At 35.8% G+C, this 25833-nt stretch overlaps 1 protein-coding gene across 2 annotated transcripts in view; it reads left to right on the forward strand.

The window, feature by feature from the left end:
* The window catches only part of UNC13C (unc-13 homolog C), a 609739-nt gene that overhangs the window by 496861 nt on the left and 87045 nt on the right, over positions 1-25833 (forward strand). For both annotated transcript variants that reach the window (XM_061158385.1, XM_061158384.1), the window contains 3 exons: positions 2941-3018; positions 7040-7117; positions 22500-22588. In XM_061158385.1, coding sequence (XP_061014368.1) covers positions 2941-3018; positions 7040-7117; positions 22500-22588 — 245 coding nt within the window. The remainder of the gene's footprint in view (positions 1-2940; positions 3019-7039; positions 7118-22499; positions 22589-25833) is intronic.

Below are 25833 nucleotides of genomic sequence, written 5' to 3' on the forward strand. Positions count from 1 at the left end.
TTGAGATAGATAAGTCTTAACTAACTACAGTAGATCCTTGAACAACATGGGTTTGAACTTTGGGAGTCCAGTTTTTAAATAGTAAATACTACAGTACTATATGATGTGTGGTTAGTTGAATCCAGGGATATGGATGAGCTGTGAATACAGATGGCTCAGACAGTAAAGGATCCACTGCAGTGCGGGAGACCCAGGTTCGATCCCTGGGTTGAGAAGATCCCTTGGAGAAGGGAATGACTATCCATCCAGTATTCTTGCCTGGAGAATTAGACAGAGGAGCCTGGCAGGTTATAGTCCATGGGGTGTGAAGGAGTTGGACATGACTGAGCAACTAACACTTTCACTGTAAGCTACAAGTCAGTTTTTCACTGTGCAGAGAGTTGGTGTCCCTAACTCTCTGGTTGTTCAAGGTTCAGCTGTATTCACTAATATTAATTAAGAAATGTCTGATAGTGATTTTTCTTTGTTAAATAAATTAGAATGACATTGAAGTTGCCCCTGAAATGTACATGAACACATTTAGGTGTACTTTGTATACTCACAAATAAATGGATTTTGTCATAGCCAGTGTACCGACATTTCTATGAGCACAAGGCCTTAAACTACATTGTACATGACAAAGCCCTTTTCCTTAAATGCAACCTATCCTGACTTGCAAACCTCCGGCATTTGTAGGTTATTAGACGTGAGATCCTAGGATCAGTTGCCTCCCAGCTGGAATTCAAGGGAATTACTTCATCATTCCTATGAAGCAGAGGCAAGAATTAGACCATGTGGAGACACTGAGAATAATCCAAAATGGCCGTCTGGATTCCCTTGCCCAAACTAAGTCTTGAACATATGATAGTCTGAGATGCAATAAGCTCCTAAAGGCAGGCTTCTGTTGGTTTTCGATTTTGCAATATAGTGAGTTGATTCCTGCAGTTGACACTCATAAGAACCTGTAAACTGAGAGTAGTGTTCATATGTATGAATAAATCAGCACTCATTAGGTAAGTCCCAAAGTACTTTTCAACATGAAGTCTAAAATAAAATTTGAACAGATGCATATAGAAAATACTTTAGTCTGATCCACCACCTGTTTTCCTAGATTTGTTAGTCTACTTCTTGATAAGATGTTATATTTTTAGAAGCCAACTTTTCTATTTTAATTGATGCATGTTTTCACTTTTGGTGGCTCAGTTGGTAAAGAATCTGCCTGAAGTGCTGGAGACCTGGGTTCTATCCCTGGGTTGGGAAGATGCCTTGAAGAAGGGAATGGCAATCCACTCTAGTATTCTTGCCTGGAGAATTCTAAGGACAGCAGACCCTGGCAGGCTACTGTCCATAGGGTCGCAAAGAATTGGACATGACTGAGCAACAATGCTTTCTTTTCTTTCCATGAGCTATTGGTTTTCTTTCTGCTTGTTAGCCCTAATTTCAGGTTTCAGGTTTTCACTGTGATGTTTAAAGTCTATAAGATGAGTTCATAGTCACGTTCTGTGATTTCAGGTCTACAAATTATACATCTCTCCTTCAGCTTAACTCCTTGGACTATCAGCCCAAGTTGATTTTGAGTCACAAAGAAAATTCAGAACAATGTGTTGTACATAAAAAAGCTTTTGCGTCTTTGCTTTTCTCTGAAGAGTTGACCTCTATTTATTGCTCTTGTTGCTTTCTCTCTTCTAAGAAAATCAGGTCCACTTTGGACTTAAAATAATTCAAACTCTGTAAGTAATAGCAGTAGCCTGCAAACACATCAATATCTGTTTAAGTAATTAAAACAAAATGCAACTAACGAAATTTGTTCATTTTCCCTTTTTTTGCCTAGTTAATAGAAGCAGAGGGCATCCTTAGGCTCAGTAAGAGTTATTAGATAGAGAAGGAAAATGTGGAATTAGGATTAAAAAGGCCAGGGAGGGGAAGATGAGGCAGTATTTTTAGCAAATATTGCATCAATAAATAACTTACTATATTAATGGTAAATTAATAGATACTGTGATGCAACAAAAGCTGAAATTTTGGTCTTAAAAGGTGTTCTTTGTTATTAGTAAGGCTTTGTATCATTGAAAATATTCATTGCTAAGTGACACATATGGGTATGTTCTGACACCAGTCATAATTCAGGAATATTGTAGAAGGTTTAAAAAAGAACCACCACAAGGAATTTTGTCACGGTAGAGTTGTGTGTGTGTGTGTGTGTGTGTGTGTGTGTGGTGTGTTGGGATGAAGGGGAGATGGCAACTAGAAATCATGCCAGATGATGAAAGCACAAAGTGTCAATTATTCAGAAAGAGAAAAAAGTCATTGGGGGCATTAGGTAATAAATATCCAAGCATAGTGGAGGTACCACCAAACCATATATCTCCTGAGTCTTAAGTTAAAAATAAATCATTTTGTGATGGAGCTGGTTGTATTAAAATAGAATGGATGTGTGTGGACTATCTTCCAAATGTACTCAGAAATATTACAAATTGTCATGTAAATATAAGTTTGAAATCTTTCTTTTGGCAAAGGTGTAGATTTAGTCACTACTATGGCCCTTGTTTATGGGCTCGGACACGACTGAGCAGCTGAACTGAACTGAACTAATGGCCCTTGTTTGGCTTCCCAGGTCAGTGGTTAAAAGAATTTGCCTGCTACTGCAGGAGACTCCAGTTCCATTCCTGGGTTGGGAAGATCCCCTGGAGAAGGAAATGGCAATCCACTCCAGTATTCTTGCCTGGGAAATCCCATGGACAAAGGAGCCTGGTGGACTGCAGTCCATGAGGTCACAGAGAGTCAGAAATGACTGAGCAACTGAGCACACATGTGACCCTTTTCATCTGAAAAAGTCTTTTGAAGTTTTCTGATTAACATAACCTGGATTGTGTGAGTTTGTGGGGATAGATACATATGTAGATATATATGTACGTATAAAGTTTTACTTACCTGAATAAATGTCTCAATTTTTTTTCCTAGACCATCAATAAAGTACTACTTCAGTATGCTGCAATTATATCAAGTGATTTCAGTTCATACTGTGATAAGGAAAATGTGGTAAGAAAAAATGTCTCTATTCTCAAATAGTCCTCAATTGAGAACTGATATAAGTAAGCAAGGGAAGCTGTTTTCTTTGTGTTTTCATATAGATGATAAAAATAGATATCTCAGGAGACTGTTAGAAAGCTTTCTAGTAGTCCTGAACTGGTATAAAATAGAATTCAGAGGAAGGTTGAGAGCATCTCAATGCCAGTCAGCTTGTGGTTTTCCATGACGATGAGTAAGACTCATAAAAACAGTTGAAAACCCACGTCATTGTAAACACTGGAGCTGGGACCTAGGGGTTAAAAAGTTCAATGTTCACACCAAATAATGTAGTTTTGGCATCAATACCAAAATTAGTATAATTTATTCTTTTAGTTTTCAAATAAATTGAAAAGAATAAAGTAAGGAGTGATACTGATCTATACTCTGAATTATTAACTTATCCTCTTATTTTTTGGATGACTGACAAATGTTGATAACATCTAAGCCAATATTACAGATTAATGAAAGGAATAAAGAGAAGTGAGATAAACCAAAAGTAATTTGGAATATAATCAATGTTATTTTATGGTGGAAGGTAAAATCTTTCTATTCACCATAATAATTTTAGGAGAAACATGTTGGTAACATTATAAGAATTTTTTAAAACACTTAAAAATATTTTAAAAGTCAGTACTAGTACTAGATTTTTCAAGATAAAAATCAGGGGTTATTTTCCTCTGTCAAAAAATCAGTTCCTACTATCCAACAAATCTTAAAGAGAATTCTTGCTGAAAACTCATTGACCTCTTGCTGACAGCTCATTAAGATAAGTCAGCCCTAATGGTTCTTGAGTGTACCAGAAGATTCTTCTTTCCCTTAAGTGAAAATGCTGCCCAGAAATTTTATTGAAATGCCTGGATGTGTCAGCAGCGATTTCTAATTGCCATTGATTACAAATATTCTAATAGACAAGATAGAGTATTTATTTATTGAAAGCATCTAGTTATAATTAAATTTATAATACAACTGAAAAGTAATATGTTGAAAATCAAAACAGTGCCAGATAATTTCAGAAAAGATTCTGACTTCTTTGGTATCAAAAATTGAAGACTTTGAAAGGTAGCTATGAATTATCCAGGCCAATTCCTGTCATTCAGAAAGGAAAAATAGCTTTAAAAAGCCCCTGTAGATTTCTATTTTATGTTTTGACATTTATAGTTTATTTTTTAATATGAAAAATATAAATCAGCATTATATCATCCTCTATATTTTTCTTTATATTCTATACTTTTCAAAATGAAATTTTTATAAAGAAAGAAAATCATTGAAATATTATAGCACACAAGCTTACTTTTCTTTCCTTAATGCTTTTCTTTCCTAATTACTGATGTCTTGACCAGTCTTAGACTCTCATTTAAATGCCAAGTGTTATTTTAGCTTTTCCGCAAAAGGATATCAGTCAGCTACTTAGTTTAACCTGTCAGCTAAGAAAGATTGAAGAAGTGCTTTTGCACGTTTGTGTGTGTGTCACTGTTGTTACAGATATAAATTTTTAAATATCTTTAAATATCAAGAACATTGAAAGTTAATTTTTGTTTTCTCTGTATACTTATGACAATATTCCCATTTTATCTGCAAATAGCACTAGAAACTTTTAAAGAGAGACGCCTAAGAGATGACCGTGATATTTGCTTTCCCAGGGGCTCAGAATTAAAGATGACAGTTAAACAAAATATCTGTGGCAGAATAATTTTTTTTTTTCCTTCTGTGACATTTTAAATTTGGAATGGGTCACACGTTTTTAATCCATTCTTCCACATTCCACATTATAGCAAAGCAATATTATCTAAATCAGAATTACTTGATTTATTTTAAAAATCTTTTTCAATTCAGAAACGTAATTTGGTGGGATCTTAAAAAATACAACCAACTAGTGAAATCAGGTTAATGTTCCCTTTACTGTGGGTATTTTAGTTGTTTATTTGTTGTTCATTTACTTGAGAAGTAAGTAAAAGCTGTTCCCTGATTAAGGTAGTGTTGTGTAATTCAATTCTCAGTAGTGATTTGATAAACTGATTCAATAAAATTGAAATTTGAACATGTCAAGGTCAGCAGAACCTTAATCAAAGAGGAATGTCTCATATTTATTTTTATCTCCCTCTGGATAACTGCATCTCTTTTTTTATATGTAGCCTTACTCAGGTCAATAGCAATCTATGCCAAGTGAGCCCAATTGTCTTTGTTCATTTTGCTTCTTAGTAGCTCTTTTCCATTGGAAATTATTTCATTAAGAAGGCCTGGAGTTGGTTTAATGTGTAAAACTAGAACTAAAGTCCTATTATGTGTGTCAAAAAAAGAGATATGCTTGAATGCTAATATCAAATAATCAGAGTCTACCCAGATAACTTAGAACCATGGAAAGCAGGATGATACAACCTTACCCATAGAGTCTTCCTGCTTCTCATTAAAAGCTGTGCTCTTCCTTAGTTCTTTCCCCTCTGCAATGAAAAAGGAAAAAAAAAAAAAAACAATGACCCCGTCCCCTAGTGGATAAAGCTCTTTTGGTTCAGTTTGTTGACACTGGGTCAAGAATCTGAAATCCTGAAAATCTGATCATATATGCTACAGATAGGACTAGACTTGGATCCAGAGACTCTCAACTGGCAATTCAAATCAATTTGTAGAATACTGTGATTCAGCTTACTGAACAGAATCTATAGGAGATAAATCTGTGTTGTAAAAATAAAATATTTAAGTGCCTGAAATTAAGAGAATAAGTTCTAAATTGTTTTTGTAAATTCAAGTTAGGATGTGGTCACTTTAAGAGTCAATTAGAAAGCTCTTCAAAGGTGTGTAATGTGGTTGAAACAGTGATAAAATCTTTCCACTGATGAGCACTAACACCTCTCTGATGTCCTGGAAGTCCTTTGCAGGTTTCTCTCTGATTCATTATTGGCTCATTTCCCAGCACCTTGGAAGGCATATCCATTTTCCTTTCTTTGACTCGTTTCTTCCCCTGATATGCTGGTTCTTCAGAATCAGCATGTAGCAAATGTTAAGTTATTCCATAACTATGCTGAATTCTGTTATATATTAATTTCAACCATTCTGAGGACACATCTAGCCCTTTCACAAAGCTTTACATCTTTATGTTATTGTTATATCTCTGCCTCCTTGAAAAGAAGTCAAGGAACATTTTTAAAGCATGTATTATGTGTGAGGCTCTATGCAGCACTCTGGAAGAGAAAGCAGAAAAAGACACAGCGGTGCATACAGTGCTTTTAAGGTCAGCCGGCAAGACAGTCAAAAGCAACTCAGTTGTGAAGTTAAATAAAACAAATGTCAAGTGAGTGACAAAAGGATACAATCTGGGAAAATGAAGGCCCTAACCTGAATGATGGATGTGACTCAAATAGGAAAAGAGGTTCAAGCGAAAGGCCCACAAGCTAAGCCAAGCCACCAAGCCTGGAAAGCACAGGCATTCGGTGGGGAAGAAGCCTGTTGGAGCTGCGAGTTCATCATAATGTAGGAGAGGGAGATGAGAAGAAAAACATGGCTTGGAGCTGTATAACTAAGGGCCTTCAATACCAGAGTGTGGACTTTAGTGATAGTAAGAATTTATTAAAGGTTTTTGAAAGGGTTGTTTTTGTTTGTTTGTTTTCATTTTTGAAACTTAGGTGATATTTTAGCTTTTGAAACAATGAAAACACCAGGATAGTTTAAACTAGTGTGTTTTTCTTAATGTAAATCTTTAAACAAAATCTGAATTTGGTTAATTTTGAAGTATAAAATGCCACATTGCTAAGAGTAAATCAATTCTAGTAATAAGTCTCCAATGGTTTACTAAGTACAATATTAAATCCCATTGCCCAAAGTGGCTATATATTCCCTCTTCTATGATTAACTGTTTAAAAAGTATTATCTTAAAGTGGCATAATTGTTCTATTTGCCAAATAGAATAGGGTTTCAGTGATAGCTGTATATTATTACATTGAAGGCCAACCCATTCAGTAATTTAATGAATTTCTTGTTTTGTTTGTCTTATTTAAAGCCCTGTATATTGATGAACAATATTCAACAATTGCGGGTTCAGCTGGAAAAAATGTTTGAATCCATGGGAGGAAAAGAGGTAAGTATATTTGTATGCCTAGAGTTGCTAAATATCTCCTTAGAGATCATTAGCAGCATATATTTCTTTGCTACAGAAAGTGACATAATCAAGTTTTTACATTGGTTCACTACAGAACAGGAAATGCTAACAATCTAAAATACTATTAACAGCTAAAGTGATCATTATCCACAACAGAATAATTCAGTAAATACAGCAGAAGTGTGACTAGGAGAAGGAAGATGGTCAATAACTTTTTGTAGTGTGTTTGTGTATATATATATTAGTCATATATGCACAATTAAATATATTTATGTATATGCTAATGATCTGTAAAGTTCCACCAGTGCAGATGCCTTTTACTGTTCTGTTCAATGTCAACTTAATACTGATTTTCTTCTGCAGTGTGCTTTGCAGCACTAGTGGTTTTTGATGTATCGCTGGTTTATTTTTCACATCTCAAAAATCTGTGCCAAAACTGTGTTGTGTATTGTGTCTGTAATGTGTTGTGTCTTTGTCTAACATCTCTGACCTGCAATTCCATGAGCAGAAGAAGGAAGGAGAAAGATTCTTTTATGAGGTTTGTGATAGTAAGCATCTTATCCTTTACCTGGCTGTTTCCCCTCCAAATCCAAAGACCATTGCACTTCCTACTTGTTCTCATTTGCTTGTTTGGATCAGGCAGACCGTGAAACATTAGCTGAGCTGCCACAGTCTTGTATTTCACAAACCAACATGAACATCTGGGGGCTTGAGGACTAGAGACGGTGCCGCAAGGGAAGGTCAAGCGGCTGTCACTCTCCCACCACCTACTCTGTAAATCAATCCCGAGGGCGGCTAGGATGAGGGGATATTTTTGTTTACAGTTTTATTTACATGGTTCCTAATTATTGTGGTAAGTGTGTGAGATGTATGTAAAGCTAGGTTTGATTTCAAAGCCAAGGTCTCATTCATTTCTAAATTGATAAGGCTGAAGATGCTTTTTTTTGTTTGTTTTAAATTGGAGTAGAGTTGCTTTATGATGTTGTGTTAGCTTGTGCTATCCAGCAAAGTGATCAGCTATACCTATACATATATAACCTCTTTTATGGAATTCTTTCCTGTTTAGGTCACCACAGAGCACTGAGTGAAGTTATATTGTAGGCTCTCATTAGTTATCTATTTTATACAGAATATCAATAGAGTGTATATGTCCATCCCAATCTCCCAATTTATTCAACTGCCCCCACTTCACTTCACACATGACGTTTGTTTTAATCCCATAAAGACATGTATACATTTTCACCCCAATGTCTTTTTCATTATTCTCGAGCCTCAGTCTTTAGACTAATGAACTATTTAGCATTCTACAAATAAGAAGCACCAGGATACATGGATGAAGGTACAAAACTTCAAAAATGAACTTTTCTGAGCTATGCCACCACTGCTGTCTCAGTCTAGTTTATATAAAATAATGCTTCATTCCCCAAAGTGTGGTAATGGTTTTTGCCTGGTTTGAGGGCATCAATCTCATTTTTAAAATTCTTTTGCTGAATCAGGTGAGCACTTGGGGCTCATAGCTGGAGAGTCCCTTTCAATTTAGTGATGTTTTATATTCAGACTTTAAGTCCACTTACTGTTTTGAAAAGTAGTGAAGAAAATACTGATTTTTTTTTTTTTTTTTTGTGGGAAATTCTGTCTTGCTTTAGTGAATTTTAAAGACCAGAAATCATTTGAGGATAGAGTTATATTTGAAATGCCACATTTCCAGAAATTTCTCCTAATACTGCTACTATAGCATTACTATTTTGTGGTTGAACTCTGTGAGAGATATACTGCTGAGCTGAATGTTAACCAGACAAATTATGCCTGGATTTAAAGGAAACTGTGTGGGCCAAGCCACCTGCTAACCAAAAAAGCTGCGGGGCGGTTTGTTCACCAACCAAAATTGACTGCTTGTTTCAGATAAAATTGCCCATTTGAAATGTACAGGTTTTCGTGTGATAAATTGAGTTGCAGATCTGTGACTATATCACAGAACTGTATTGGAGAAAATGATGGAAGATGAGCTGAGCTGGGTGCCTTCTCCCTTTATAACTCTTGCAATGCCAATTGTTAAACTCCTCATGCAAAATTTCAAGCGAAAATCAATTAAACAAATTAAATGAATGTCTAGCTCCTAAAAATGGAATTTGTTAGAGGGACAGCATTGACCCTAGCTCCTTTCTTTTCCTAATTTAAATATTTTTTCTCCCTTCGCTCCCTCTCTTTACCCTCTTTCTATGTTCTTCTGTCTCCCTTTCTATGAAGTTTCTTTTCTGTTTTTCTTTTCTATTTTCATCTTGTGCTGCCAAGAAAAATCTTTAGGCAGGACATGCCAGCTTTGTGTATGGGTTGAGGAAATGTGAGGAAGAAGCTTGACTTGAACCCAAGTCTGAGCGTAGCAGGCAGCCTCCCAGAGAGAAAGTATCTATCTTAATACAGAATGATGTTAGAGTTGCTGATTGCTACAGTGAGTATAGAGTGCTTTCATTCTAGTTTTCTATATAGCAATATTTAAATGGTTCCTTAACTTGAGTCTTTCATTAAGATGAAAAAGGATTTTATTGAGAAAAACAAATTTGCCTTTTGATACTCAAAGTAGACACAGCACTTAATATAGGCATGTTTGGTGGCCTTTAATGAGAAGACAGTGTGTTTGTACTATTGCCAATTCCCAGTTGTTTCGTCACAGTGGGACTGGTTATAAAACCTCGACTATTTGCTAAGGAAAACTTTCTCAACTAGATTTTATCCTTCTTCTAAGAGTTTCTTGTTACTCTGTGCCCCACCATCTGTACTAGGCTGTGCACTTCTTGCTACAGAAAACTAATTAGCAAATGATTGCTTGTGCATTTTGCTCAAAACAGTTTTTGATGCCGTGTGTCCTTTAGTTGGCTTCTGACAATAGCGTGGCTGGCCTCTTGGACCACCTGTAAAGTGCCAGCCACTTGCAGGCCTGCTTGCATGACGCTGTAGCTCTCTGTCGCTTTGACCCAACCACTGTTGGGGCAGTTACTCTTTCTTTGCAGGGTCAATCTCTTTTCCCCCTGAAAACAGAAAGAGTGTTTAAAACTTTTTTTTTTTTTTTTTTAATTCACTCTCTGCGTGGAGTCCAAGATGGAAACATTGCCTAATGCTGTGACAGTCTTGGGGGTCATGCTGTTGACACTAACTCCAAATACAGCCACTTGAGCAGTCCTACAGTAGCCTGGGGGTCCTGTAAGCACATTCTTTTCCAATGCCCTATTTAGAAAAAAGAATCAAAACAGAAGAGCAACTACTAAATTTCTGCTCTTCTAGTCTCTTCTAGTCTGCATACAAATTAAGAGATCATGCTTTGGCTTGATGACTCTCTGATTACTCTTGAAAATAGGAATTTTAAAAATTCACATAAACTATGAAGCAAACATATCCTTTAGGAATGAGGCCCAGAGTTGTGTTTTTTTTTTTTTTTTTAAGTGCATCCCAGGTGATCTTTTATGTTCATACAGTTTTATGAATCACTATAGTAAAACAGATAAAATAACCAAACTGTGGTAGGGACTGATTTGAGCTAGAAGTTAAATCATTTACACCACAGTTCCCGTATGGTATTACTTGTCCCTGTGTAACACTAACAGCAAAACAATCATCAAAATGCCAGTTAATAATTTTCATGTAGCCATTAACAATTGTTTTATCTTTCTCGGGCTTTCTTTCTGTAATAGTTCAAATAGCTCAAAAATAAAACAGATATATTTTTGTATATATCATTTTAATAGTTTAATTTTGTCATGAGTATAACTCAGCATATATCAATTGCAAATAAATACTTAGTCCTATATTCAATTTTTTGTAAAAACATATTGCTACAGTCTACAGAAGGGACTTAGTTGTAGTTGCTTGATCTGCAATCTAATTTGCACAAGTACATGAAAAAGAAAATCAGATAATCCCAAATTTAATTTCTTTCCAGAAAGTTATGAGATATTGGTTATTAACTTGCATTTTGGTAATTGGTTTAGAAGAATTATGACCATGCTGTGTAAGCAGAGGGTGCATTACTCCTTCACAATATTGCGATGATAAAATAATATTGAATAGTAGAATCTATAATTATTCATAGGCCTGCTATCCTATTAACTATACTTCAAGTTCTAGAAGTTAGCCATTATTAATACATTTAGGAGAAATGGAGGGCAGGTATTTACTTAGCTAAAATTTCTCATTCTGCTGACCACAGAGCAGACCCAGTAAGTGTTACAGCAACGTTATTGTTATTGATATGTCTCGGAAGGATTAAATCTCTTGCCTCATCTTACCTTGTTAAACTTTCCTGAACAGGGCTTGGAATCAGGGACATAATCCACCTATCCTAAAAATGTACATATTTTAATGAGCAATTTAATTATCTTTTGTTGCAGAGATGCAAACTATATTGCTCTTCATTTTTTAATGATGAATTCGATGTGTCAGTTAGAAACTGAATCTGACTGTCTAAAAGTGAACACATGTAGGTGATTGAAATTCATTGTAAAACTTACTAGCCATACAGATGCAGCCTTCAGCTAAGCAACCTCTGATCAGAGAGGATAGAAATTGACTTCTGTTCTATTTCAATTAGCAAAGTTCTTTCATACTTTCTGGGCTACAGGGGTTGAAGACCACTGCTTTAAGGGAAATAATACTTCGTGCCAGTAGTTTTTGAACATTAGCAGGTATGAGAACTGCCCAGAGAGCTAATTATAACACACATTGCTGAATTCCACCCTAGACTATTCAACTCAGTAGTTCTGGAGTTGGGCCGCATGACTTATATTTCTAACAGATTCCCATGTGGTGCTTATGGTACTGGTTAAGAGACCACATTTTAAGAATTAATGCTCTTTGCTTTTAGGATAGCTACCAGATACTTAGGAAATGGCTCAGAATACCCTTATGCCTTATCTGTGCCTGACTCCTAACCCACCTACTTAAAATATTTTGAGTTTTGAGAACACATTGGACTCAGTGTATTCGAACAGATCTTGATACAGCATGCAATAGGCAGTGAAGTATTTGGATTAAAAAATATAATAATCTCAAAATATAGAGATTATAAGACTGACTAACTTTCAGTCTTATACAAATATCCAGCATTTTTAAAACTCTGGACTTCTGTGCTGACATTTTATATATAATTTTATTAAAGGAGGTGTTATAGTTGTAAAGAGGCTAAAAACTTTATGTTCAGGTTTCTGATCTTGTCTCACCCTTTCTCAATGTAAACAGATATAATGCTCTAGTTAATACGTTAAATGAGAAGCCATCCATGATTTCTCTTTTCCAGAAGTACAAAATAAATTAGAAAATAAAATTATCAAAGTAGGTACTAGATGTCATTAGATAATAAAGTAGTCAATTTTAACTAGTCATACTATGTCTTCCTGTTAGTTCCAAATTATTACATAAAGCAAATTTGCCAAGTTCATCCCATGTAATTGAAGTGTCTACTGGTGTCTGTTTTCTGTAGGATGACAGGAGTTGAGATAGGAAATAAAGATATTTAAATAACTGCTCTTGCTGTCAAGGATCTTCTAAGAAGGAGTGAGTCCATATAAAACAACAGTCAGAGCAGAGCTCCCTGTTGGACTCAGTGAAAGGGATTCTTAGAAGACAAATGCTTCCTGTTCTGCCTGAACCACTATAAGTACCTCTTATCCTTGGGGCTGACTGCCTCAAGAAAAACAGAGATAAGAGCTTGCTGAACATGAAGAAGAATGTACTCCTTGATTAATTCATTCATCAAATTATTGATTTGCTGAACACCTATTATGAGCTGTATATTTTTACTAGACTACAGAGGTAATAATAATTAATAAAATGTAGACTCCCACCCTCAGAAAACTTTGAATTTATTAGGGAAGTCAGAACAATTAAAAAGATAAGGTTTACTAGGGGAATCCCCCTTTCTAAACTTGCAAATACATGTTTCAAAGGAGAGTTGTAATTGTTACATCTTCAGTTCAGCTCAGTCCTGTCTGACTCTTTGCGACCCCATGAATCGCAGCACTCCAGCCCTCCCTGTCCATCAAAAATTCCCGGAGTTTACTCAAACTCATGCCCATCGAGTCGGTGATGCCATCCAGCCATCTCATCCTCTGTTGTCCCCTTCTCCTCCTGCCCCCAATCCCTCCCAGCATCAGGGTCTTTTCCAATGAATCAACTCTTCACATGAGGTGGCCAAAGTACTGGAGTTTCAGCTTCAGTGTCAGTCCTTCCAATGAACACCCAGGACTGATCTCCTTTAGGATGGACTGGTTGGATCTCTTTGCAGTCCAAGGGACTCTCAAGAGTCTTCTCCAACACCACAGTTCAAAAGCATCAATTCTTCGGTGCTCAGCTTTCTTCACAGTGCAACTCTCACATCCATACATGATCACTGGAAAAACCATAGCCTTGACCAGACGGACCTTTGTTGGCAAAGTAATGTCTCTGCTTTTTAATATGCTATCTAGGTTGGTCATAACTTTCCTTCCAAGGAGTAAGCATCTTTTAATTTCATGTTACATCTTATCCCACAGTAATTCGAAGGATCAACTCAAACTAGCTTATTATTGTGTAAATAAAACTCAAAGGTGAGATGTATTTGGCTGAATTCAGTAAAAGTAAGCAAGTATTTCTAGCTTCAAGAGTAGAAAACTTGAATTTTAAGTGCTGGCCCTTTATTTTGGCAGCCTGAAGATACTACCTGGTTTCTTTCTCCTCCTAACCACTCTGCAATTAGAGTTAATAAATTAGAATTAATAGAAAACTAAGAGAATGATGAGGGCCAAAAGGGCAAATCACTTGAGGCGATTTAATAAATATGATTGATTCTAGCACTACTACTACATAAAGTTCAGCTAACTGCTAAGCTGGCAATATTAAGGAAAGGTGCTCCCTTGGAGGCTGAGAGGCTTCTGGGTGGAAGATCCATGTCAAAATAAAATCCAGACCCAAGCAGTTTCTTCTTGTTAACCTCATTTCCCAGCTCATTCTCCAGACAGCACAGGGTCACCCCCATGCTACTGAGCATCTTTTTAACTAAACTTCCTCTGAACTTTAAGAAAACTTCAGGGGAGAGAATGCAAGCCATAGCCAGAAGGGAGAGAAACAGAGTTTCACTTTAACTGCCATTTTCTATAATAGACCCATTTTATTGTCCTATTGAGGATCCCTTGCAATTGTTTATGACTGCATCAACGAGCCATACATCAATGCAGAAACTTAGTAAAACTTTACTTCTCTAATCCAGCCAATTGTCCTTCTTCTACTTGGCAGAGTGGCCGTCAGGCACCTCATGCAGATGGCTCCCTGAAGGTATTCTGCTGACTCTGACAGGTCCTCAGCTCAGTTGATTGAACAGCCTCTATTCACACTGCTGAAGAGTGGCGAGATTCAGTAATGTGAACAACTGAAAGGCAAAGACGGAGTGAGACAGGGCAAAGAGTGTTTACAGAAAAAAATCTGAACGTAAAGTTTGTGTCTCATTTCTTCTATTCCTGACACCCCTACTCTGTCCTGATTCATAGTCAGCCAATAGGTAGAGCTAATAAGCCCCATATTCCTTCCCAGTCAGGTTATTGTGCTTGCTTGTCTTTTTAATGACCACAGTCAGAGAATTTCTTAAAAGAATATCGTTTCTTAGATTGCTTTTTCATCCTCCTGTGGCCTCCAAATGGGTCAAGTGAATGACACATCATCTAGACCTTGATTATCCCCATTCGTAAGAAAGAAATAACTGGACTATAGAATTTCTGAGGTTCATTCTAGCCTAACAATGTGTAATTATAAGGAAGAGAACCTTGTTAGCAACCCATAGAGTATAAGGTTAATGTATGTATCGTAGGTGAAAAGGAGAAAAAAAAAGTTTTAAAGACAAGAATGTCATGTCTCTCATATAAGACTTGAAGTTATTTTTAAAAGTTCAGATAAATAGAAATAGAAAAAAATAACAATTTGCCATATTTCATTAACTCAAATCTATATTGAATGAACTATACAAGATGAGGCATTTTTTCCCTTCAGTTGTCTAGTCTGAAGAACCTAACTTAACATATCTCAAAGATATTTAGTTGGTTTGAAACACAGTGACAGTTGGTTTTACTGCGTACTCTTCTTAATTAGAATGTGAGACAGCTACTGCTGTTCTTCCACTTTTTGAAAGCACGAAGTTAGGAGCATGAATTTATATAATTGATACCTCTAGCATAACAGTTCGTTCACATCTGAATGGCACAAAAATGTCATAGTCTATTTCTGAAAACAATCTTATAAGTTCTTGGGGAGGTTCTCTCACAAGAGGAATGAAAAAAGAAAGTAAAGACAGAGTTGCATTGGTAGATCTAGGGCATAATTTTTTTTTGCAATGGAGGAACCATGTGTTCTTTATTTCTGACAACATACCATAGTATCCATGCCGAATGCTATAGCTCTAGAAAGTGATTTAGAGCATTTCAAGGAGAGTAATTTCCTGCTGAATTCACTAGGGAATTTTCACTGATTTCTCAATCATCTATTTTCAGTTGACCTAGGTAGTTTAGGGTGGATAAATTCTGGTCAAGTAGAAGGACTGGAGAAAAGTGATATTTTCAAAATAAAAGAAATAGCAAGAGTCCAGATAAGGCTGTAAGAAATTCCTTGAAGCACTTGCCTGGTTGAAAGTCAGTAGAGGGGTCAGCAGGTGCCATGATCAGATTTTGGCTTTATTAAAACAACTCTAGGAACAGTTAGGAGGATGGAATAGAAGTGAGAAAACAGCAAATAGAACCTGGAGATGATTGCAGCATAGCTTGGGTGAGAAAAATTCTGCATCAGAAAATGAAGAGGATAGGACAGATGGAGAAAACATTTCATAAATGTTATCAGTCATATTTGATATTCAAGTAAATATGGAAGGAAGAAAGCAGGGGAGAGTCAAAGATGGCTCTTCAGAATTCTGCCTTAAACAATTGCATGCTATCAATCAAATCAGAGGCAATAAGAAGGGAAACTAAGGTTGGTTGGGCAGGTAACAATTTCTCTTTTTGATAGGTTGAGCTTGAAGTCATCAAAGTGGAAAAGGTTAACAGGAGAGGATATACTCAAGCATCCTGTTACAGCTGTTGGTGATGGTTTGGAGATTATTATCATAGAGATGGGAGTTGAAACCATAGGCATAAATGTGATGGCTCAAGAAGGGAAAGAGTGGAAAAAAGAGGACTAGGAAGGAAAAATTGAAGTCATTAATATATAATGAATATACAGAAGAAGTGAAGTCAACCAAAGAGATAGACAAATAGGCAGAAAAATAGGAAATCTAGGAGAAGGTAGTCTCTGGAGAAACAAGGAAATAAAGAGGTTGAAAGAGAGTAAACAACAGTGTGAATGTAGTTTGAGTAGGATAAATAAAGTCACTGGTCTTAGCAAGAAAGAGATCACTGGTGATATGTGAATATTTCAGTGGAGTATCCAGAGCCAAACCACACTATAAAGGATTAATAAATATTTAAGAGATAAAAAGAGAGTTAATTTTACACTTATGTTGTGCAGTTTGAAGGTCAAGAAAAGAAAAAGATACTAGCTAGATGTCAATGAGAAAGTAGTTACAAATAAGTTGGGCTTTTCTTTTATAATTTGTTTACCTTTTATGTTAATATAAATGCTATTTAAGTATGATTTATACATTGGAATAATAAAAATAATAATGGAAAAATGGAAGATAGACCAGGATATTTGATGGAAACAAAATGCAAAAAAAGAAACTCAAGTTGAATAACATTCTACATTTCCTTTTTTTAATAGAAATAATGGTGAAGTTCACATTTACTGAAGGATTTTCTGCAAAAAATCTTGACAAGGGTGTGACACCCACAAGACTAATGACCAGATTTTGAACACTGTAAAGATAAGGGCCAGGGGACCTTCCTAATCTACATTTCTTTCAATGAGCAAATAATAGAACCCTAATGCTGATGAACTGAACATAAGAAAGGGCAGTTTAGCAGCTTGTACAAAAGAGAAAGGAAATGACATAGTAATAAACACTGTGGAAAAGGAATAAAATTTCCACTAAAGACCCTTAACTTCTTTACAGGAAGCCTTTATTTTTCAGTAGTTTGTACTGAACTATCTAAAGAATTTAAATTCAACTTTCCAACCCACTAGTTGTACCTTTAGTAAGAACTTAATGGTTGGTTTAACAATTACTGTTACAAGAGGTTGAAATAACATACAGTCCTATTAGGTCCCTTAGGGAAAGAATTTATGCTAGAAAAAGAAAATCTAGTGGGGATATGGTAACCATATTTTTGGAACCAAGAAAATATCAGGATATAATCTGGCATGGTCTGGCAATGACTCAAACACTTGAATTTAGGACTAACTTGGTAGCTCTAGAACATGTGGTTGCTAAGGAACGAAAGATTTCAAATGCAAAAGTATTCTGTTAATAAGTCGGTGCAAAGCATCAATCTAAGAAAGAGCACTCTGCATATCACAGTTACCTTTGAAGGCATTTTTTCATGCTTCTTGCTGCCCAGGTAGTAGTGAAGTTTGCATTTACTGAAGGATTTTCTGCAAAAAAAAAAATCTTGAAGAGGATATGACACCCACAAGACTAATGACCAGACTCTTTGATACTGTAAAAATAAAGACCAGTAAACTCTTAGGCTTCCAGGGACAGATACCCAGAAGAGCAAGTTAAGTCAGGTAGAGTTTAGTGGAAGAGAGAGATTTATAGAACAGTTAAAGGGGAATCTTGTATAGACAGTGATAATGCAGAACACAATTAGTGCACAAACGAAAGTCACTGACTGCCTGGGGTTAGTGACACATGGGGTCAGATTTGCAAAAGAAGGTGATAAGCAAATTGTCTTTTAAAGAAAAGTGGAAGTGAGACTTGAGGACAAAGAACTTCAAAGATAACCTTGCCTACTAGCTATCTCTTCCAGAGAAGTCATTAATATCACCACAGCTCAATGCTATAAATAATCTCAGTGGTGTGAAAACTCAGATACCACATAAGCATGACCATGGTTCACTCAGACCTTTATTTTTTTTTTTTTTTTTTTTTTTTATTTTTTTTTCCCAGTGGGTTTTGTCATACATTGATATGAATCAGCCATGGATTTACATGTATTCCCAATCCCGATCCCCCCTCCCACCTCCCTCTCCACCCGATTCCTCTGGTTCTTCCCAGTGCACCAGGCCCGAGCACTTGTCTCGTGCATCCCACCTGGGCTGGTGATCTGTTTCACCATAGATAGTATACATGCTGTTCTTTTGAAATATCCCACCCTCACCTTCTCCCACAAAGTTCAAAAGTCTGTTCTGTATTTCTGTGTCTCTTTTTCTGTTCTGCATATAGGGTTATCGTTATCACCTTTCTAAATTCCATATACATGTGTCAGTATGCTGTAATGTTCTTTATCTTTCTGGCTTACTTCACTCTGTATAATGGGCTCCAGCTTCATCCATCTCATTAGGACTGGTTCAAATGAATTCTTTTTAATGGCTGAGTAATATTCCATGGTGTATATGTACCACAGCTTCCTTACCCATTCATCTGCTGATGGGCATCTAGGTTGCTTCCATGTCCTGGCTATTATAAACAGTGCTGCGCTGAACATTGGGGTGCACGTGTCTCTTTCAGATCTGGTTTCCTCAGTGTGTATGCCCAGAAGTGGGATTGCTGGGTCATATGGCAGTTCTATTTCCAGTTTTTTAAGAAATCTCCACAGTTTTCCATAGCGGCTGTACTAGTTTGCATTCCCACCAACAGTGTAAGAGGGTTCCCTTTTCTCCACACCCTCTCCAGCATTTATTGCTTGTAGACTTTTGGATAGCAGCCATCCTGACTGGCGTGTAATGGTACCTCATTGTGGTTTTGATTTGCATTTCTCTAATAATGAGTGATGTTGAGCATCTTTTCATGTGTTTGTTAGCCATCTGTATGTCTTCTTTGGAGAAATGTCTGTTTAGTTCTTTGGCCCATTTTTTGATTGGGTCATTTATTTTTCTGGAATTGAGCTGCAGGAGTTGCTTGTATATTTTTGAGATTAATCCTTTGTCTGTTTCTTCATTTGCTATTATTTTCTCCCAATCTGATCCTCTATGACCCACCTCCCAGAATATTGGAAATAAAAGCAAAACTAAACAAATGGGACCTAATGAAACTTAAAAGCTTTTGCACTACAAAGGAAACTATAAGTAAGGTGAAAAGACAGCCCTCACTCAGACCTTTAAAACCACGCTTTATCTGGCCTAAATTTTGGAATTCCCCAACTTTTCAAAGTGTGGATAAAATCTGTTGTGAAAGTTGTACTATAAATTCAGATTTTGACCCAGTATTCTTAAATTTTCATGGAATATGTTCCTCTTTACATGGAGTCACTTAATATTTTATTTCATTGCCAGCCAAGGTGTTCACGTACACCTGCTAATACAGTTTATAATTTTAAAAAATTTTAACTGTGGCTTTTGAATGCTTAAAATTTATTTTTTTTTGTTTCTCTTTTTGATTTTAATAATTCTAGATGACAATATAAAAATGTGCAAATTATTTTTTGATGTTATATTCCTTATGGAACTAGGTTAAGTTTTAAACATTTATTAAAAAAAAAAAAAATTAGGTAGCTTTTTATCTTTCCAAAGTGGCCAGTAATTTGTAAAATATGCTATGGGGAATTTAGGCAATAAATAATCAATATATAATAAATTAATATATATAAGAAATTATTATTTCTTATAAAATTTAGAGAGTTTGTAGGAGTAAGGAAAATTTTCTCAATTCAGACACAAACAAATGCAGAAAAACTCAAGAACTGGTAAATTTGCTGGCCAGAAAGATTGTTTTATAATTAGATGAGTATGATATTTATACCCATTATTATTACAAAAGATCTTCAATTTACATATTGGCCTCAAAATTACTGTTTGTAGTTAGTGGTTTACTGGTGTGCTTTAAATAAATATCAAAATACTTAACTAAAACCAAACTTTTTCTTTTTTTTTTTCCTGTTTATATGACAGAGGCATTCTGGCTTCACCCACTTAAAAACTCATGCTTCTCTCAGGAAATGAAAACTGTCAGCCAATGTTTAAATTGCTATAGTTTGACAGTTTCAGATTTTCAAGTAATAACCAATTATTTGCTAGGAAATTTCCACTCCCCAAATACCTAAGGTAGACTAAAATGATTCATAGGAAAATAGATCATTTCACCCAACTGAAGTATTTAACCATTTTTGTATGACTTTAAAGTCATTATATTAACAGGTAACTCAATGTGTATATCAAACTAATATGAGAACAAAATATACACTTTAAATAAGAAGCAGCCCAATTTCCTGAAGAAAACCATGCTGTTGAAGGTGGCAGTTCTGTGGGGGAGGGCAGAACAACCACCTATCCCCCCAGCAAGATTTACCAAGGAGTGGGGGACCTGGAGAAAATTCTTTGGGAGGTCTTCTCTCATTTTCTGTTGGTGAACATTTTTATCCAAGTGAAGTTGGGTTAAAACTGATAGGATAATAGCGAAAACACATGATTCAAAAAAATAATCAGCTTTCATTGTTCCTAGGATTGGGGTGAACAATCCACATATGTTTTCTTGGCTAAGGGTTGGGAGATACAGTTTATTACACTAATTGTGTTTAAATGCATATCAATGTCAGAGCTTTTTAAAAATAGGCAATATCTATTTTTTTTCTGAATTACTGCCTTGCTACTGGTTATAGCTGAATGGAACTCCCAAAGTATGAGGCTTAGGGTTATTTATTGTAAGTTTCCAACTTCTAGAGAAATCTGTATGTGTTAAGCTTGCTCATGCATGTGTGGATAATCTCTAATGACAGAGGCAGGAAATGATATAGACCAGAAGAACAGCATTGACTTAGGGGCAGAAACTAACTAATGCTAAAATCACCTAGATTTGAGTGAAAATTGACATCAAGGATTGGTTCGATATAAACAGTAAAGTATCAGATTTTAAATGGAATATTTGGTTTCTATTTTGTTTTTAGTCATGTAAGTATAACATAGAGCAATGCAGCTGCTGAGTGTATAGATAATACTTCTTCCTAATAGTTTCTTAGTATTAGAAGAGTTTCTTGGAAGACTGTAGGATTTATGATCAGTGTATTCTATTAGGGACAATTTTTGATCCTGGGTTAGCTTCCATGAGTTTAAATTGATTTGTGTCATACATGTATTTGGTGTTCTCAGGTTCTTTTATTTACAGTAAGTCCTTCTTTCATTTACTCTACTTCGAAAGGTTGTCTTTATCCTAAACTCCTCTCTTCAGCGATAGACCAACTTGAGCAAGAACTATAGGTACTAATGGTAGGAAACTGAATTTCTGAAGACTCAAATGAAGATTGGTTTAAATTTCAAAGAATATTCTAGGTTTCCCTTTACATGAATTTCTATCAGCTAGATACAATACATCTGTTATATGTCATTCTATTTTGACAACTAGCTTGCAAAAATATAATTAAAAAAGGATAAAATTTTCTAAAATGCTAGTAAAGTTTGTGTTCATCCATCACTTTAATTATAAAAAATTCTGCCACATTAACAGTTTGGTGTTTTGTTTGTGTTTACTTATAGTGTAAGTTATTTTCTAATATCGATTAATATTATTTTAGAACTGAAATCAGATAAAAAGAATTTGGCTTTTACATTGTAAGAATAAGCATAATATGTCATCTTGATTTAATTATTTTTTACCCTCACCCCACACAAAAGAAAAACTTTAAAAAAAAAAAATATATATATATATATAATAAAATGGGAAACTTGAATCTTGAATTCTGAGTTAAAAATTGGCATCTAGGAAGAAAAGTTAGGCCTGTCACCTATAGAGAAACACACTGGAGCAATAGGATAATTGTTTATTACTTTTAATTCTGTACTTGAAAAAATATGAAAACTCCTTCAACTAAGGCACAACATAATGTACAAAAATTAATTTTTAACAATTTAAAAAATTTTTCAATGGTTCTATTTATTTACAGGGATATTACAGATGAAAATGTTTTCAAGCAACACACATGTTCAACTAACATATGACCAGTTTTCTAAGTCATGAAATTATCATGTTCTGTAATATATTTTGTCATGCCTTGCATCCCACTGCTATAACCAACAAAGGCTTTGCTCTATAGCTCTTTTTTGTATGCATGCTATGCATTTTAATCAGTTTTTTATAGTAAAACTTTTAATTTAATTAGAATTTCTAAATTTTGCATTTGATTTCAAAGATTAAAGAAGAAAAAAGGATATGTATGCCATATTGTTTGAAGTTTACCTTATAATAAGCAAAAATACATCATGCTTCTAAGAAATAAAAGCCATGCTTTCTCAGAACTCCAAAGTAATATTGTTTATGATCTCTTTGCAGTTAGATCCTGAAGCTAGTACTGTTCTAAAAGAACTTCAGGTTAAACTCAGTGGGGTTCTGGATGAGCTCAGTGTCACTTACGGTGAAAGGTAAGTGGCCTAAGTAATTACTATCCAAATGTATTATAATCATGTTTTCAGTGCTGTCTCTCTCCTCTAACTTTAAGACTCAGTTTAAGCATCACCACCCCTGGAAAATCTTTCATGACCCTGCAATTTTATAGTGATGTCTTGCTGTTTGCTCCCCAGAACTCTGAGTATCCTGCAGTTAGGAGCACTTAGAACACTACGCTCTAAGTTCTCGTTCACTGGCCTGTTTTCCTCTCATTACTGTATGTTTCTTAAGAGCAGAAATGACATTTCATTCCTCTTTGAAATTCTAGTTTTTAGAGGTTAGCAACTGGCTGGCAAAGGAATAGAGGAAGGAAGAAAGGCAGGGAGAAAATCTTTACATGCATGACAGGGATGAGTTGTATTCATGCCATACATATCAATGTGGTTCCAAAGAACTGAACTCTTAACCCCATAAATGAATTAAGACAGCCTGCTATGTTTTAGGCTTTAGAAATGTTAATGCAGTTAGCTCATGGGAACATGAGAACATGGGAACACATCTATGTTATGTCTTTTTTTCCCATTAATTAAGTTTGCTTATTAATGGTGTGGTTCTCAAAGAATGAGAAGTTCATTCTATATAAACTTCATTTTGGTCTTATAGGAAAAAGCCATCATCTCATCAGCAAATGTTAAAATAGGAAATTAATCTCTTATCAGTCATATCAATTGCAATATTTTCTCCCAATCAGTAAGTTGTGTTTTCATTTTGTTGATGGTTTCTTTTGCTGGGCAGAAGATTTTAAGTTTAATTAGGTCTCATTTGTTTATTTTTGCTTTTATCCTTTACTTCAGGAGACAGATCCAAAAAATACCACTGTGATAGTGTTCTGCCTTTCCTTTCCTCTAGGAGATTTATATATAGCACACTGTTTTGGGGTCTTTAATCCATTTTATTTTTGCATATGGTGTTAGAGAATGTTCTAATTTCATTCTTTTGCATGTAGCTGTCCAGTTTTCCCAGCATGATCTGTTGAAGAGACTTGTTTATTCTTGACTCATTTGTCATAGATTAATTGACCATAAGTGCATGAGTTTATTACTGGGCTTTCTGTCCTATTCCATTGACCTCTGTGTCTGTTTTCATGCCAGTACCATATTGTTTTGATTACTGTAGTATTTTAATATAGTCTGTAGCATAGTCAAAAGTCAGGGAGCATGGTTCCTCCAGCTCTGTTCTTCTTTCTCAAGATTACTTTGGCTATTTGAGAGCTTTTGTGTTCCCATACAAATTTCAATTTTTCTTTGTTTCAGTAGTGTGAAAAATGTCATTGTTATTTTGATAGGGATTGCATTGAATCTTTAGATTGCCTCAGGTAGTATAGTCATTTGAACAATACTGTTTCTTCCAATATAAGAATATAGTATATCTTTGCATTTATTTGTGTGATTTTCAATTTTATTTCATCAGTATCTTACAGTTTTTGAAGTATAGGTCTTTTGCCTTCTTGAGTAGGTTCATTCTTTGGCTGGTTTGTTTGTTTTCTTGGATATAATGGTAAATCAAACACATCTTTGAAGAAGTTTATTACTTTCATACAGAATTTGCTTTAAGTATTAGTTCAATAAATATTGACTTGTTATTTTAACCTATGACTTCAGTTCTCAAATAAGATTGAAATTTATGCTTGAGATGGCTAGCTATCTCTTTGGAGTCTAGTCATGACTTATTTGTGTATTTTGGAAAGACACATGCTTAATAGATATCTACTGATTAGTTTTGCCACTCTTAAATCAGAAAGACTAAAAAGAAGAAGACACAAAATATCATACTTTTTCTCAAATGTAGGAATGAAACAAAGTAAACTCTTGTGCTTGGACTCCTCTTCAGTGTCAGAGGTGTGTTCTTCATCTTCAGGGAGAGCCCCTTCACAGTTTAGATGCTGAGCCAGATGCAGTCTTGATGTATTGAGCTTTTAGGCTTCCCTTATAAAAAGATTATCATATTCTGTTGCCATGGATTTATCTCCCACACTACCAATCAAGTCTGTATCTCACACTTAGGGTGGGTAGGAAGTCCATAAGGATCAGTCTGATCATGCAGTAGAGTCAAACTGGATAATTTCAGTCTGAATCCACCTTTCTTTTAGTGTAAATTAGTGGTTGCGAGTTTTAAAATTAAGTGCATAATTAATTGCCCCAAATCCATTTCATCTGCTGTTATTAAAACCCACAATTAAATTATTCTACTCTATGTAGCTGGCAGGATGATTGTTCAGGAAAGCCAGGGCAAAGCCAAACCAAACATCTGAAGCCTGAGTCTCTGGGTTATAATACACACATAGGAAAACCACCTGGGAACTGAGACTAAGTGAGATAAAACTTCAGTGATATCTTAATGATGTTTGTAATGATTTCTAAACCTTTGCCACTCAGATTTCTGCTTACGCACATATTTTGCAGTTTAGTTCTTTGGTTTATTCAGTTCAGTTCAGTTCAGTCGCTCAGTCGTGTCTGACTCTTTGCGACCCCATGAACTGCAGCACGCCAGGCCTCCCTGTTCATCACCAACTCCCGGAGTCCACCCAAACCCATGTCCATCGAGTCGGTGATGCCATCCAACCATCTCATCCTCTGTCGTCCCCTTCTCCTCCTGCCCCCAATCCCTCCCAGCACCAGGGTCTTTCCCAATGGGTCAGCTCTTCACATCAGGTGGCCAAAGTATTGGAGGTTCAGCTTAAACATCAGTCCTTCTAATGAACACCCAGGACTGATCTCCTTTAGGATGGGCTGGTTGGATCTCCTTGCAGTCCAAGGGACTCTCAAGAGTCTTCTCCAACACCTTCTTTTAATCTTTGGTACCAGTGGCTAGCTGGGTTAAACAAATTTTAAAAATCAGGAACATTTCATAGGAATTCTGTGTGTGTTCTGTGGCTTCTCAAGTGCTCCTAGAGTCTGTCATTATCTGGTACTGTGCGTGTGTGTGTGTGCGCACGCGCAGTCGCTTCGGTGGTGTCCAACACTTTGGACTATAGCCCGCCAGGCTCTTCTGTCCATGGGATTCTCCAGGCAAGAATATTGGAGTGGGTTGCCATGCTCTTCTCCAGGAGACCTTCTCAACCCAGGGTTTGAACCAGTGTCTTCTGCATCACAGGTGGATTCTTTACTACTAAGCCACCCAAAGCCCTACTGATTAATAAAAACTTTTCAAGCAGAAAATGGATAGAAAAAAGACTCTTTAGGTGACTTTACCAAAAGTTGATAGAGACAAAAGATTTTCA

Source organism: Dama dama, chromosome 12 (genome assembly GCF_033118175.1).
Source record: "Dama dama isolate Ldn47 chromosome 12, ASM3311817v1, whole genome shotgun sequence".
NCBI lineage: Eukaryota > Metazoa > Chordata > Mammalia > Artiodactyla > Cervidae > Dama > Dama dama.